This window comes from Teleopsis dalmanni, chromosome 1 (assembly GCF_002237135.1).
Source record: "Teleopsis dalmanni isolate 2A chromosome 1, ASM223713v2, whole genome shotgun sequence".
Classification (NCBI taxonomy): domain Eukaryota; kingdom Metazoa; phylum Arthropoda; class Insecta; order Diptera; family Diopsidae; genus Teleopsis; species Teleopsis dalmanni.
Window position 1 is genome coordinate 51,787,417 of NC_051846.1, and position 16,569 is coordinate 51,803,985.

At 28.1% G+C, this 16,569-nt stretch overlaps 4 protein-coding genes across 6 annotated transcripts in view; 2 read left to right on the forward strand and 2 right to left on the reverse strand.

Moving 5' to 3' along the window:
* Nucleotides 1–856: 856 nt before the first annotated feature.
* LOC119668772 (tRNA pseudouridine synthase-like 1) lies at nucleotides 857–2,235 on the forward strand. Its single transcript, XM_038078397.1, has 5 exons — nucleotides 857–1,012; nucleotides 1,075–1,203; nucleotides 1,264–1,578; nucleotides 1,635–1,893; nucleotides 1,977–2,235. Exons 1-5 carry the CDS (start codon nucleotides 966–968, stop codon nucleotides 2,211–2,213), a joined length of 987 nt encoding a protein of 328 aa, XP_037934325.1. The 5' UTR covers nucleotides 857–965; the 3' UTR covers nucleotides 2,214–2,235.
* Nucleotides 2,163–2,812, forward strand: LOC119668773 (dual specificity protein phosphatase 19). The gene has a single exon (XM_038078400.1). It carries the CDS (start codon nucleotides 2,179–2,181, stop codon nucleotides 2,773–2,775), a length of 597 nt encoding a protein of 198 aa, XP_037934328.1. The 5' UTR covers nucleotides 2,163–2,178; the 3' UTR covers nucleotides 2,776–2,812.
* A 187-nt stretch (nucleotides 2,813–2,999) lies between these two features.
* LOC119670143 lies at nucleotides 3,000–4,285 on the reverse strand. The gene is made up of 3 exons (XM_038080282.1): nucleotides 4,126–4,285; nucleotides 3,632–4,058; nucleotides 3,000–3,576 (listed from the first exon to the last, which is right to left on the reverse strand). The coding sequence occupies exons 1-3, from the start codon at nucleotides 4,185–4,187 to the stop codon at nucleotides 3,070–3,072; spliced, it is 996 nt and encodes a 331-aa protein (XP_037936210.1). The 5' UTR covers nucleotides 4,188–4,285; the 3' UTR covers nucleotides 3,000–3,069.
* Nucleotides 4,286–6,822: 2,537 nt separating this feature from the next.
* The window catches only part of LOC119684101 (breast cancer anti-estrogen resistance protein 1-like), a 51,983-nt gene continuing 42,236 nt past the window's right edge, over nucleotides 6,823–16,569 (reverse strand). For 2 of the 3 annotated variants that reach the window (XM_038098054.1, XM_038098061.1), the window contains 2 exons: nucleotides 8,335–9,104; nucleotides 6,823–8,159 (listed from right to left, as the gene is read on the reverse strand). In XM_038098054.1, coding sequence (XP_037953982.1) covers nucleotides 7,073–8,159; nucleotides 8,335–9,104 — 1,857 coding nt within the window. In that variant the 3' untranslated portion in view covers nucleotides 6,823–7,072. Of the gene's footprint in view, nucleotides 8,160–8,334; nucleotides 9,105–12,356; nucleotides 12,473–16,569 lie in introns of those variants that run through there. The other variant, XM_038098071.1, reaches the window with a different exon arrangement.

Sequence of the window (16,569 nt, forward strand, 5' to 3'; positions counted from 1 at the left end):
ATTCAAACTTAACATATTCTTAAAACTATAATATTTTCAAGTTATAAAAATTAAAACTAAATATGTTTTAACTTGATTTATCCTTATAATAATAATATATTTATTTATTTTGATCTGAAAAGGACAATAATCGTTACATTTTCTTATATATCATATAATATAAATATAAATACTTTTTTAAAATTTTGTCCAACGTCTTTAGTTTATTTTGTTTAATATTCATTAGTCTTTCGTTGCTTTGCTGCAATATTTGTTCAACATTTTTATAATGTTGTTGCTGCTTGTTGTTATAAAACTTTCTTATTTTTCAAAATTTATTTTGCGCTCTTATTTTTTGAAAACAGCTGTTCTTACCAAACTTTACACAAATCTGTTCCATGAAAATTTGAATAAAGAAAGTAATCTGGCATTTTATTTGTGCTATGCTCTTAGTTTGTACTGTACTTGTATTTTACACGAGTTTTACTACGAGTAGCTCGTGGAGCAAATCTAATATTTGCGAAGAATATTTTACATATAAATAAATTGTTAAAACTTATTTTATATATTTGTTACAAACAGAGAAAACAGTGTATACAAAAGTGCGCAAAACGTATCCACTTTCTTTCTGTTACATATGTACGTACCAATCAGAAGCCAGAAACAAATAATACTTTTATACTTTGGCCAGAAGCATACTGTCGCCTTTTCACGTGTGTACTGGGGCTAAAAGAAATTTTAATATTTGTGTATTTATATTTTAAAATTAGTTTTATGCTTTAAAATTAATTTGAAAATAATAAGAAAATTGATTTAAAAACATGTTTATATATAAAATTACTTGTGTTATTGTTTGTGTGTAATTGAATATGAGATACTCAATTACACAAATTGTTATTTTGACAAATTCTTATCGCGAAAACTGGTAAGCCATATCATCAGCTGTGATATTTACTCTCTGTTTACGTAAAGAGCACATTTTCATAATGCAGAGATTCCTACTTAATATTTCATATATTGGTACAAATTTTCGGTAAGCTTGTTTTAATTTATTTTTTACCCTTACATATTATTTATCGCAAAAACAATTAATAGTGGAATACAGAAAACAATCAATAGAGCAGAGGAGCAATTAGTTGACGTAAAAAGCGTACAAGGATGCATTGATTTAGCACTTAACGTGCTGCGACCCGCAAATAAGGTTGAAACAGTTTTGTCAAGCCGGTAAGTTAAATTATATTGCATATATTAATAACTAAATAAAATCATAATATTTAATTAAAGTACAGACAAAGGTGTCCATGCACTTCACTCAACTTTACATGTTGATTTACAAAAATATGGTACAAAGACCTACGATCCAACGACCATAACAGGTGTATTGAATCGTACATTGCATAAACAAAAGCTGCAAATAAGAGTTATAAAAACTGAAAGGGTTCCAGATACATTTCACTGCCGCTATAATGCATTAGGTCGCACTTATCTTTATCGTATTGCAGTGTTACGAAAAAAATCGGATGATAGTAATTGTATAGATAATCGAGCCTTTGAAGAATTTATACCCATTGAAGAAATCGATCGTTGTTATTTTATTCAGTATGTACATCTTGAATTTTTAAAATGTAATAGTAAATAAAGTAATTTATACTTAGAAAGTACCCATTTGATATTGAAAGATGTCGCTCTGTAGCCCGAATGTTCGAGGGAATGCATGATTTTCGCACTTTTACAAGTACGAACAGGGATGACAACCCTTCCTTTAGACATCCCCGATTCACGGTACGTCGGATAGAGAAAATTAGCATAAAACCAGGGAAAACGTTAGCTATTGGTGTAAACACTGCATTAGCACAGGATTTATATGACTTTTGGGATATAGAAATCAAAGGGAAATCTTTTCTTTATAAACAGGTAAATAAAATTATATATTATATATTTTTTTACAGAATTAATACTCAATTGTAGTCTCCATTAAACTTTACTTTATATTTTAGGTACGCCGTATTGTGGGTGCACTCGTAGCAATAGGAGTAGGGCGTATTGATGAAAAAAGTATATATGAAATGCTTACTATACCTTCAAAGCATAGCTGGGATTCACGTATTACTCTCGCACCAGCTTATGGTTTATATTTAAGCAAAATTCATTATAATGAAAAGGATAAATATATAGAAGCTCAAGAAAACGATAAAGAACATGAGCTTCCTTCAGGAAATACAACAAAAACGTAAAAGTTTGCAAAGATCAACAACAATTGTAACCACAACCACTGGTGAACGTTATGTTGAAAGCAAAAACTCAACGCTCCCACCAATTAAACTTGAAAGTAATAAATATGGTTTCATTGTGGATACGAAACCAGATACGGAACCTGCTTGTATAATCGAAAATCTGCTTTATCTTGGTTCACAGGATGCTGTTTCACTTGAAAATATTAATAAGTTTAAATTTACGCATATACTAAGTATTGGCATTGAAATGCCCATTATAGAAAATATGAATGACAATTTACATACAAAATTTTTGCCTTGTTTGGATTTGCCTGAAACGGATCTCTTTGCTGGATTAATGCAAGACGCTTTTACGTACATAAAAGATGCGAAAGTAACTAATGGTATTGTGTTGGTACATTGCAATGCTGGTGTGTCACGTTCAGCGAGTGTGGTTATAGCATATTTAATAAAACATTGCCAAATGAAATTTGACGATGCCTACGCATATGTTAAAGGGAAACGTGCATGTGTGCAACCAAATAGTGGGTTTTTAAAACAATTAAAAAAATTTTGTGAATAGTTTTATAATCTTTTTTAATAGTGGGCTATATTAGCCTTCCAAAACATATAAAAATATTTGTTGTATACTTATAATATTCCCTATTAAAATTTATTAATGTATTAAAATTATTATTAGTTCTTATTACTAACCACAAACATGAATTAATTGATTTATATTTTAACGAAACAATGATGTAAATAAATAAATGTAAGACATAAAAAAACTATATATATGTGACAAATTTTCATTATAAACAAATATGATGTGTGTTTAATGTAAAAAATGGGCACTGAATATACTCCTAACATTGTACTAGGTCATAGATGCGCCACTAAAATTAAAAATCGTATTGATATCCTTACAGTTGTGTTCTTTACAAAGGCTTATTAATATGGAGAAACTTTCTTCAGGAGACAGAAGTTTGGATGTGGCTGGTCCAGCAGCAAATTCCGTTGGAGTCATTCCACGAAAATTGATTAGGTCACAGAGATCTTTAACTAAAGCTTTACGATTTTGAAACGTATTTGAGCCACATAGTTCTGGTCCGCTTATATTTAATATAAAGCTGGTGCTTGGTGATATTTCTTCAGGTTTTACGACTACATTTACGTCAGGGTCAGCAATTCCTTCTGGTCCTTCTTCTATTTCCAATTCTTCCTCGAACAAATTATTTTCTAAACAATAACGTTCGATCGCTTGAAATATATGAATTTCTGCCACTCTACGTTGAAGTGCCTGAATAACGCATTTGAATACTACCGCTTCCTGCTTGTACACCGTTGAATGAAATAAAAAGTCGAGTTTGTAATTTTGAATATGCTGGAAGGGAAATTGTTAAATTTGTCATAAACCTTAAATGCATTGGTGCACTTACATCTATGGAGAGTGAAAGCATAAGGCTTTCACTGTAAACTTTAACTGAATTATAAATGGTTAGAACGTGTTCCACTGGCCATGGAGCATTACTTAAAATACGAATAAGTGTTACACGCAAGAATTCCATTTTAAATTTCATTGCCATGTAGAATAATTTACCCGCAAGGGCATAAGGAAACGGCGTCTTAACTTCATCTTGCATATATATATGCTGTAGAGCATATCTGAATACATCTGCATTGACATCTTCATATTCTACTTCGCTTAATCCATCCTCATAGAATATCGTTTCGAACTTTGGTGATACTATTGCTAAAATCAACTTATGGCAGAGGAATCTTTCTTTATGTCTGCCGGCTATAACGACACAGTCGCCAAATTTCCCTTTTTCCAATAGGTAACCAAATCGCTGATTCACATCTCTTCTACAAAAATAAAGAAGAAGCAAAAAAAATGTAATGCACATTTTTGCATTTTTATTTATGTGCTTACAATTTTGATTGCCAAGGGCAAAATTCAAGACTATGTTTTTTTTTCTTGTGTGAAGCGGCCATCTTATGAGTTTTTCTGTCGGAGCAATCAAATAAAATCTAAGCTCAACGTCTCCAATTAACTGCAATTATGCCCGAAAGCGACTAAATGCAATCCGTTTAAAATGTTATTAATAAGTGTGCCGAACTAATTCATTTTTTTTTTTATAATTAAAGCGAAAGTAACACTGCAAATCGTTTATTTATAACCAAATTTTAATATTAGGCGAAGGGAATATTTTTATACATAAAAAATATTTAACTATAACTATTTTAAGACATATTATATTTAAAAAGAAAAATCTTTAAATAATATAAATATTTTAAAATAACCTCTATAAATTCTTAAATATATATACTTACTTATATATTTACTTATTCGAATTAAGCATTAAAATCCATAGTAGTTTTTTAATTTTTTATATCGCAAAGTGGCCCAAAAACATAGAATTAGAACAAAAGTATTTCTATGTTTGAAGAAATCATGAAAACTATTATTCTTGTTTATACTGATTTTGTCTTAATTTAAGTTAAATATAATTTCAACTAGCTGCGTATTATGGTAACACATATTATATTTATAAAGAAAAATCTTTTAAGTAATAGAAATATTTTGAAATATACTCTATAAATTTCTAATAGAACGAAATATATTTACTTGTTCGAATTAAGCATTAAAATCTAAGTAATTTTTTAATTTTTCATATTGCTAACCGAATAACATAGAATTATAACAAAGTATTTCTATGTTCGAAAAAGCCTATTATTATTAAACTATTGTCTTTACTAATTTTGTCATAATTTAAATTAAATATAATTTCAATTAGTTGCCTGTTAGGTCCTTAAACAAAGTGTTAATACTTAAAAAACTGATAGGAAGATAGCTAACACCTTAGAAACTAATAGGTACATACCGATACTCGTTACCTTGTTCATGGATAATATATTAAAAATTTGCCGTGTATCATTTTATTTTCTAGTTTGTTAAACAATAAACAATAATTTTAGGTAGGTAGACATTTTGAGTGAGATATTTTGGAATGATTAAAGAGGAGTTTTTACCTTAAATGCTCAAAAATTGCGTTTTGACTATAAGTTTCACTGAAATATATATATTATAATTTAATTATAATTGTGATAATAGTAAAACTCTTTACTCTTTTGAATCCATAAGAATATTTGCTTAATGGTGTTTTCATCAGGATATATAATATAAAATGGATTTGAAAACAGTATTAAACATGTAGAATCAGTAAACTATATAACTAAATAAACGAATAGAAGTCTTATATTTTACTGCTGGCTTTTTTTTTAAATGACTGCGTATGTATTGTAATTAAAATTTTTACACAAATGAACACTAAAGTCTTTTTTAACTAGTACTGAAATATGTGATAATATAAATGAAAATGGAAATTATGTGCATTTATATCCCAACGTATTAGTGATTTACAATCAGCTAAACTTTCGTATAAATGCTGATTTAATCTAGATTTGCGTAGTGCGATTAACTTTGATTGTGTGAATATGATTTTACTTACAAAATATATAAAACTGACTGTTTTCGTTTTATCATAAGGTTTTTTTCAATTGTTTTCCGGAAAAAAGTGTTTACAAACAGTATATATATATAGCTGATTGTTTCAGTTTTCTCATACAGTTTTTCATCCATTGCTTTCTGAAAGAGACTTTTCCAGAGTAATTAAGCTATTTGTGTTAAAAAATGAAAAAATTAATTTAATAAATCTTTAGTTTCTGTTTATTATATGCACGTTTCAGATTAAATATAAACGTTTGACTTACGACATAAAAAATTATACATGTTTTAAAATAATATTATCAAATAATTTAATAATAATCTTTAAGATTTGACTATGTCTACTTGCATATGTATAATTGTAATGTATATAATAGTTGCTGTATATATATTATAAACACTAAGACGCGCATAAGTTGTTTATTCTAAGCAGTTAATATGGAGTGAAAATATAGAAGGGGATATTCTATTATATTTTGAAGTCTTCGTGTGAACAACTTCTTATTAAGTACTTTCATTAAAAGTGTCACTCATATAAAAATTGCTAAAGTTATGTACAAATACTCGGTGATATTTGTAACTTATGTAGTAATATTATTCAAATTTTTGCTGGACACGATTCCTTTCAAAACTCAATTTTTGTATATCGTAAATATAACTAGTAATATTGATGTATAAATAATTAGTATTATGTATAAGTAGAGTACGTACAATCAAATTTATTATATATACATTAAATAAAATAATTAATAACTTAAGTTTGCAAAAAATATATACATAAAATGATATCTGCTTAATTTATCACATTTAAAATTATTTAAAAATATATTATAATATACAATCAAAATAAACTTAAACTTAAAAACTAATGTGTGTGTGGTTTAAACGTAACTCTCTCATCTTGGACTATAATTTTGTTATTAATTTGATAGATCGCTGCGCACCGTAATGGTTGGAGAAATCGTTAATGCGGTTAAAATATTCTGTGTTGACAAGATGATTATCATCCTGGATCCAGTTTTTTTCTTGATTTAATTATAAAAAAGTACAAAATTCATATTTTAGAGTTGTTTTAGTTTAGGTTGGTTTTTTCTTTGTTTTTAGTTTAAGGAAAAGTTTGCAGTTTTAATATATTTCGTTGCAGCTTATTAAGTTTTATATCAAGCAGTCAATTAAAAAACTACAAAATCTTTTGTTTCTGAATACTTATCAATTTTGCATGGAAGACTTTTGAAGCCCATGTTAAAATAAAATCTTTTCCTATATCCGAGTACAATTAAGCGCTTAGCCTATATTTGGCATATTTATTGCCTCTTGCTCTTTTCCTTTCCTCTTCGCATTATTACCTGGCTCATACAATAGTACTTTGGTTTTAAACAGTCAGAGATACTGTATGTAACATTGCTGTTTTTAGATCAGCTGCTAAATGACTGATGTCCACTACAGAATCCACCATTTCTTGTACCGCCGTAACACTTGGAAAATGTGCAGCAGCTTTCTTCGATTTATTGACACAAATCTTCAGTGCATCGCATAGCGCATTTGTACAACGATGTATTTTATCACGTAACTCCACTTTAGAGACATTCCGCGTTACGATGTCACCAATGGTCACCAAGTTATGTGCACTAAAAACGACAAATTTTCCATAGGCTATAAAGAATTTTGGTGGTTGATTTTTTTCTACTGTTTCCAGAAATGAATCAATCGCTTGTCGCAAATTACCCATATGTGTGGAGATCTGCACGGCATAATAACGTACTAACATCTTATCTTTATCAGTTAGTTCGTCTTTTTTGCTATTTGGCAAAGAATTTGTTGCTGCCGCCATAGCATTTACTTCGGCTGCCTTAATAACTGTATCGAAATTTTTCTTTAAATTTGGTGCTATAACTTCACGTAGTTCTGAATTCTTTTTAGCCGCTGCATCCTTTGATTCAAAAGAGACATAATCATAATCTTCCAACCATTCCCCACTATTTGTCTTATTGGTATTTGTTGTGGGTGTGCAGCTACCATCAATGGTGTCGACAGCTTGAGGAATATTGCGTTTGAAAAGCAGTGAAGCGTTACCTTGTATGAAGGATGTGGTTTGGCGTACATCTTCAGTTAAAGTTTGTGCACATGCAATTAATTGATCGAGACTATCCGGTGGTCTAGAAATTGATTTCTCATCATTGCGTGCTAAGTTGTCAATTGTCCAACCACCTTGTGCAACGACAGCATCAGTCGATTCGTGTACTAATTTGTTTGCATCTCGTAGCGCTCTTACTAGTGGTCGCAGTTTTAGAGCTAAGTTACGATCCTCAGAACGAGTAGCATTACCCAGAGCACCTTCACCAAATTCAGTGAGATCATGTAAAGCCGTGCGTAGACGCACAGCTGCTAATTCGACCTCTATTATAACAGGTTCTAACTTCTCATGTAAGCGCCAACTTGGAGAGACAAACGATAATAATCTAAAAATATATATTTATGTGAGCATTATTAAATTAAATTTATTATATAGTCGATTTCATTTAGTTAGGTCACTGAACAACAACAAATTACATACTCGAAAACCGCCTTAACAATGTATCTTGTTGTTGTGTCACTGTCCTTTCTTAATTTAATTCAGTATACTTTCATATTTACCTTGTTATTGCTCCTGTTGCTTCGGATTGAAATTTTGCTAACGTTTCCAGCGCTGATGACAATTCCAATGGAAGCTCTTTGGTAATAAAAGTTGTAGCTGCATTATTTACAGGTTTTTCCTGTACTGGTGTTAACTGCGTTGTTGGTAATGGAAAATCATAGGTCATACAATTTCCATTCAGATTTTGTTGTTGTTTTAGTTGTAGCTGTTGTTGTTGTTGTGCTAAAGTTAGCTGATGTACACCACGTACAGGCATTGGATTACGACGTGGTACATCATAATCTGGCATATTCGCTAAAGATGAGCGATTAGATGAAGAGAATGATAAACTTAATGAATCGCTAGTTAGAAGTGATGAATTGGAGCTGCTTGGTGTTAATGTGTTCTGATGTTGTAATATTGTATTTAATGGCCTTGGCACATCATATGACTCTTCTTGTATGGGTGTGGCACAACGTCCTTTAAGGCTTAAAGACATCAAATCATATCGTAAATGTGATAAGCCCGGCGCGCGGCCAACATTTCGTGGACAATCATAATTAACTGGTGTTGCTGGCTTTGGTATATCATAGGTTTCAAATTCATTGCTACCATTTGTTGCTGGAGAGGACATAATTAGATTTTGGTAAATATTTTGATTACTGTAAATTTGTTGCTGTTGTTGGTTTGTTTGTGGAGGTAGTGAATGATTTTGTTGCTGTTGTAGCGGATACGCTGCTGCTGAGAAATTATATATGTAAACATCACCGTGTCGCTGTGGGGTGATAACCTAAAATGGAAATAATGAAGGTAATTAATATATTTTTAAATGCTAATTTGTATTAATTTAATTATTTCGTTTTAAAAATTCTAGTTTATATTTTATCATCAATTCAGATATCTATAAAGGAAGACCTGAAGGCTCGTGAATATACGAATAAATGTAAGGCTATAACTTCTATATTCTTTGATAAGCTTTGTAGCTTCCCGGATATTTTTTTTTTAATTTATTACAAAATGTAAATTCAGTATTCTACCCTTCTATATCAGTCGATAGCTATGATGAAGATTTTGCAGTATCAAATATATGTTTATAATTTAAACAATCTGAAGTTAATTTTTGTTGAACACGAGTCTTTTTTTTATCGAAGACACAAAACCATCAAAAGCCTAAGTCAGTCCAGAACTTTAAGCCACTAAAAACGTGTCCTCATGTACGGACGTAAAGTAGCTCATGGAAAGTAGCACCGTAAAGTATTACTTCAGAAGGTGTTGAACACAGGTGGTTTATTTAGTATGTGGTTAGTTACAACATGGATAGTAAGTGTAAATATTTTCAAGAAAATTTTGTGCTGACATTGCTATTGTAATGAAAAGTTGGAAAATGGGTTTTGTTTTCTAATAATCAAATTTAATTAAATTCTTATACTGTAATTGAAGCATGACCCAATAAATTAATATTATAGTAATAAATTTTTATTTTGTGCAGCAAGATTAGCAATATATAGAATATTACAAAGTAATGTCATAATTATAAATCTGTTCAAGTTTTCAAATTTATTATCAAAAAAAATAACTTCTGTTAATACTTTTTCTGGTAATATAATAATATTTTAAAATACAAGAAAATATAATAGTTAAGTTATTTAGATCGAAGTCGTTAATTCTGTACTTTATCTAGTTTTATGTATAATTTGTTTTTGAAAAAAATAATTGATTTATCGAGTTAACGAATACCGAGTTATAAATGTTTCAAATGCAATAACATTTCACAATCATGTAAATTTTTTATATCTGTTTAAAAATTACAAAAAATACAATTATAAAAGTCCATGAAAAGTGCTAAAGTTGTGCTAAAGTTGAAAAACAATTGTAAATACAAATATAACATTATTTTTCTTTTATCTTGGCCAATTTGAAATAAAAAAATTTAGCAGACTTAAACGTTGGTTTAGAATTTAGAATCTAGAAAAATTATAGAAATCCGCTTTCACTTGTATCATTTATTATTTAAATGACTATGAGTTAAAGTAACATTTAAATATCCTGTGCGTAATATTTAACAATTTCATACATAACAATTACATGCTCGTATGGAATTGTTAATACTAATATATACAATTTTTTAATAAATTTGTTGTATTAATGATTTATTTAAAAAAAATAATATATAACATTTTATTAGTGATACGCTAAATTATTAAAAAAGCTTTCTCGTTAATAGTATTAAGGTATAGTACGCAACAAAAGTTTACTTATTATTGTTAATATTTTTATTACAAAAATACAACTATGCAATAAAAAAAATATGTGTCAGACAAAATTTGAAAGATCATCATTTTTTGGCCGTTATTTGTGAAATTACAACTAATAAGCAACAAAAACTTCCGTTAAACTTTAAAAGTTTGAAGTGGTATTTATTAATATTGAATATATAATTCTTTTTTTTTGTTAATAGTATTCGGCTTTTTGAAATAAAAATTTTAAGCAAGTGTTATTCAATTTGTGTAATAAAAATTTGTGTTCACTAATACCCATAAATAAAATAAAATATATAACTTTATATATATAAAGTGTTAAATAGTGTTAGTGTTAAAATTGTTAGTTCATGATTTATAAAATTGATTATTGAAAGAAATCATTTAAAATATTCCATATAGTATTTCTTTTTAATAAAATCGCCTTCAAGTGCTCGCCATATTTTGTAGTCTTTCTTCCCTAAACGATTTTAATAAATCGTCAAGCCTTGCGTTTATTTGTTGTTTTTTGTTTTCTTCATGTATGAAATATGTGTAATTGTATATACTTATATATATATATATATATAACATATATAAAATTGAAAAAAATATGACGATTCTTATAATTTAACGGTGTTGCCATATATATAAAAGCTATGAGCACAGTTGCAACATGTCGGTAAGTACTGAATATGTTGTATTATATTATTTTCATGTGTTATGCTTTTATTTTTGTAGAATTGAAAATGTTACAAATTTTTATATAAATAAAAATATTCATAAAAAAAGTGTAAATTAAATAAGAAACAATATTTTTAAATATATTATATATTGGTGTTTATTCTTGTTAAAATTGCAAGTATTGTAACATATTTCAAACAAATAAAATATATAATAAATATAAATTAAATACAATTAAAAAATTTTTTTTTGTTAAATATATGATGCATTGAGGAATATAACCGTATTTATTAACTCTGCTATTTAACCGAATATATTTATACACCTTATATATGTTTATACATACATATATATGAATAAAGTAACAGCACAGACAAATAATAGAATATTACTTGTATTATTTGTCTGTGATAATAGTATATACACGGTCGTATGCGAGTTCGAGTAAATTAATGGTAAATTGACGGAAATAGTAAATTATGTCGATATGGCAGCGAGTGTTGGTATTTACCAAAATTTCGAGAAGGATAAGTGAGATAAATAAGTGCAAAAATAAATATTTATGCAGTGTAAATAATTCCTAGCAAATTTCAATTTACTTTATTTCAATTTATTTGAATTCGCACATGGCCATAGTAGTTCATTTGTTGACTCATTACAATTTTATTACACATATCATGATATTATAGTCTTTTTTCATATGAAGTGTAAAGGATATTATATATTATTTAAAAATTTTAAATTAAATAAGTTTTTAAATACTATAGAGTGATAAAAAAGTTTTTCATTGAAGATTGAAAAATTGAAAAAAATAAAATGAACTCACAAACTTTATTAATATCAAGTTGTTTTAGTATAAATATTTTTTTAAATATTCAACTTTTAACTTTATCGAATATTTTAAATATTTTAATAAATATTCAACTAAAATTAAAAAAGCATTTATCTATTTTTTATAAATATATAAGAATTTAATAAAATACATTACAGTTTTTCCACTTACTCCTTTAAGTTTGTATATTTGTATTCAATGGGTGTATACTCTGCACACATGTGCAACAATATTTACTATTCTACTGTTTTGATTTTCTTTTTTTTTACTAAGTTCCTACTACACTCACCTTAACTCTAGCAGCACTTCCGCAGTCTGCCAGACTACACTATTCTAGCAACAAAATATTATAAACATTATTGATTTTTTACTTTGATTTGCATTGTTCTGGCTCTACGAGTGAAGTTAGGCGTGGAGTCAGTATTGGTTTTTTTTTCACTATTGCTTAAATTGTATAAAAACAATAAATTATAACATTTTTATATACTAAAAAATTTTATTCATAAATAACAAATATAACTCCAATTAATTCAAAAATTTTATTTATATATTAATAAATATACGCATTATGAACAATAAATACGGGATGTAAAAATACACCGTCCGACTACCAGATTTATGGAATACAAAAATGCTACTGAACTTGAGTACAATAAAAAATTAGTAGCATTCCTATTGGAAAAGTATTTAGTCCATGTTTGTGGAGTAAGAATTATACACATATATATATATATATGTGTGTGTGTAGAAAGGCAAGAAAACAAGCAAATAGTAGAATTTATCCCATTGGAATAGAACAAACAACAGGATAATGCTATGCGCATGCACATGAAGTATATAATTTTGCACGCCAGATGGCATCTGTAACACTTGAGATGTAAACAAACGAAAGGACATGTTTTGCTTTTAGCCTTCATTGTGCGAGTGCACGGCATGTCAGGGCCAAGGTAGTTTCGCCTTTTCATATTACAATTGTTTTTGTGTTGATACAACAATTTCTATAAAGTCACGTTTTTCAGGAAGTAGTAATTAATATTAAAAAATGCCTTTTTGTTCTAAGCATTTGAAGTAGCTCTTAAATAACAAAAAAAAAAAGAAAAAAATTAGATTAGGGTTACTGACATTTTAGGTGGTTAGGTGGTTCTTTTTTGTGTTTTGTTACTATAATTATATATATTGAAATTAAAATTACAGATTAAGCTATATTAAAATTATTATTGTAATAAATAGATAATTTTGATTTATAGTTCAACTTTAAATTGCACTAATGTCGAAATAAATTCAGTATTAAATAATAATAACACTAACGATTATAATTTCTAGATGAATAAAATGGGTAATACAGATTATATGTAAAATTACATTCTGCTGACAAATATAGAACAAAATTTTCCAATAAAAATAATAACTCTTAGCTTATGGTAGAAACTTTTCTAAGAAAATTACGTTCTTATATATTATTTTTCAGAAAAATAGTTAAAGTCTATTATTTATTTTTTCAGAACCCTTATTATGGGCTTACTCCTTTTTACTTTCAAATAATTTTATATATTGGCAATTAAACACTTCGGTAAGGTCGAGCAATTCGCGTATTCACTTGATTTGGCATCTTCTGTACTTTTAATTTTCGGAAGAACGAATTTAATAATAAAAGAAAATCATTTTCTATGTTAGATGTAGAAGCCATACAAAAAACTTATTCTTAACTTAACTTTTTGAAAGACATTTTAGAAGCAATAAGTCAACTATATTTCCACAAGTTTTATGAGATGTTGACTGTATATCAAAACAGGATCTAGCTTACTAGAATATCGCTTTTTAAAAATAGACCCCACTTATACAAAGTAGAAATTACTTTAGTATAAAAACTTTCAGATTGCACTAGAAGGTACAAAGTGACGTCTGTATAATATTTTCAGGTGGTATACGTACCTAAATTCGATAACCCTAACTTTATATCTATTTTGCAGCCCAAATTTTTTTTTGTATATGCTCCTAAAATAATAATTAAGCAAACCCTTCAATTATCAAACACAGTGAATTGTACTATTGCAGCTTTACTGAGACAGTCAAATTCCCCTGCCTTTTAGTAATACCTATGACTACTCAAACTCAATAACAATCGTGAAGTACCCATTGATGCGTAACATGAGTCAAGCAAATATAGGACAATATTTCAACTCCTTTTTTACTCATTTTGGAAAAGCAAACAAATTAAGAGTCAATATAATGGCGACATCTGTAAAGGAAGGATGAAATAAAATACAATAAACATCATTAGGACATTGGGTGCCAATATAATTATTTATAACGCGCGACATTACCAATGAGGAATGAATGTTTGTCCTTTATTGGTAATATGTATAAAGTCGGCATTTGCTGAAAAAAGTAAATAAATTTTACAAAAAGGTTTGCAAGTAAACTATTGTTATCAACAGTTCCGCTGTATTTCTATGTTTTTACATTTTTTTCATTTGATGCTGTAATTTTTATCTTTTGTTATCAGTTAAAACTCGCATTTTGATTTTTATTAACATCTGCCGATATTACTAGCACGGTATGTATTTGAAAGTGATCCTCTTTTCTCCTCTTAACATCCTTTTTGAAGAAAACTGTTTGACGTAATTTCAATTTGCACAGCAGGATGCGATTGCTTAATGGATTTTTGGAAGAGTCAAAATTTATTTTTTGTACAAATAAAACCAATTTTGTGGTTCAAATTTTGGTAAAATTCAATTTTATTACTGATGTAATTTGATATGGTTTCCTTGCTATTTCTGTTTATTATAAGTAGGGTTATTAGTACGGTAATTGATCACTTAAATTAAAGTACGCAATATATTTTTAAAAGTAAAAAATATATTTCAGCATTACACAAAATTTTAGGATCCTTTGTGAATGGTTAAAAAAATATCCGAAATATTGTAATTGAAGCAGTTTGAACTTAGTAGTTGGGTTCTATTTACTTTAACATTAGAGGATTGTTAGCTAAATTAGGTACTTAGCATTTAGGTATTGCTGAAAACCCAAGGGTTAAAACCATCTAGAACCTTTGACAAAGCTTATAATGCTATTTAGAGGGAAGTCTCGAAGTTCGCCAAGATCCTCAAAAAAGAAGGCCCCCAGAAGATTGAACCACCTAACCTAAATAGCACTTAAAATAAATTATTTTGTGATTATATATGATGATCATGATCATTTTATTTTGTTTCAAAAATAATATGGAAGCAAGGGAATCACCATATTATAATTTTGATGAGTTTTTATACATTGCAAACGGTGGGATTCTTGTTTATTTACAAGAAATTTAATGTAAGAGACTATTAAGAACAACTATTACCGAAATTGAGAAAGTTTCAAAATAAAAATTCTTTGAAAAAGCTTTAATGCGAAATATCGCTTTCGATAAGACGACGAGCAGTCAAGCGATGAAAGATCCAACAGGTAAGCATTCGAAACAATACTAACTAAGAGAAATCAAGGAAGATGGAGTGTGTAATCTGTCAAAGATGGATATTTCTAATTGGTGTCAGCACGCAAATCATAAATACGATAGATGGAGAATGTTGAGCAAGATAAAATTCAAGAAAATGTCAATTAAGTAAATAAGCTATGTAAAATAAAAAACTACGTTATAAAAGTATTTGTAACCTAATCGTTGATAAAGAACCTTATGAAGAACCAATGAAGCTATTTAGCAAAAAATGGGAGATACAATCACTAGCTTCTCATAATAATTTCAGATTAGTTACCAACACTAATAAATATACAAAATAAATGTATTATAATAATCTACCTCATAGTATAAAATATATATTATACAATAAATAAGTTTTTATATATATAGCAACTCTGATCATTGTTACTGAGGTTCAAGCTCAAACCCCAATTAGATGATACATTTAATATAGAATTAACAAACTAAGAATTAAATTGTAGATTAGTCACTGACGGTTATAGCAATGGAGACATTCTGGAGACAATATTCTGGGAGTTTTTATAATACTCACACCAGTAAGAGTTTTTTTAAAATAATGTTTTATTAAAAATTATTAATGACGTGACAACACCACATTGTACTTGCTACTGAGGTTCAAGTTTAAACTCCAATTAGATGATACATTTAATATAGAATTAACAAACTAAGAATTAAATTGTAGATTGAGTCATTGACGGTTATAGCAATGGACACATTCTGAAGACAATGTTCTGGGAGTTTTTATAATACTCACACCAGTAAGAGTTTTTTAAAATATTGTTTTATATAAAAATTAATAATGACGTGACAATACTACATCATTTTTGCATACTTTAATATATAAATTTGTTATAGCATATACATAGGTACGAGACGTATATGAAAAAGTTTTTTAAACGATTTTAATATTATATTAAGCAATTCATGGTTTATTTTAAGAACTAATTTAAAAAGGAAATGTTTAATAATATAACAAACTATGACTATATTTATTTTAATAAATTAGTCAGCTCGACCGGCAAAT

What these genes read in the sequence shown, in the direction of transcription:
- LOC119670143 (XM_038080282.1), bottom strand. Translation starts at nt 4,187, where the DNA reads ATGGCCGCTTCACACAAGAAAAAAAAACATAGTCTTGAATTTTGCCCT. An exon ending in TGCCCTTGGCAATCAAAATT is followed by an intron (nt 4,059 to 4,125) that starts GTAAGCACATAA and finishes TTATTTTTGTAG; the next exon opens with AAGAGATGTGAATCAGCGAT. An exon ending in TGCTTTCACTCTCCATAGAT is followed by an intron (nt 3,577 to 3,631) that starts GTAAGTGCACCA and finishes TTTCCCTTCCAG; the next exon opens with CATATTCAAAATTACAAACT.
- LOC119668773 (XM_038078400.1), top strand. Translation starts at nt 2,179, where the DNA reads ATGAGCTTCCTTCAGGAAATACAACAAAAACGTAAAAGTTTGCAAAGA.
- LOC119668772 (XM_038078397.1), top strand. Translation starts at nt 966, where the DNA reads ATGCAGAGATTCCTACTTAATATTTCATATATTGGTACAAATTTTCG. An exon ending in TATATTGGTACAAATTTTCG is followed by an intron (nt 1,013 to 1,074) that starts GTAAGCTTGTTT and finishes AACAATTAATAG; the next exon opens with TGGAATACAGAAAACAATCA. An exon ending in AATCTTTTCTTTATAAACAG is followed by an intron (nt 1,894 to 1,976) that starts GTAAATAAAATT and finishes TTTATATTTTAG; the next exon opens with GTACGCCGTATTGTGGGTGC.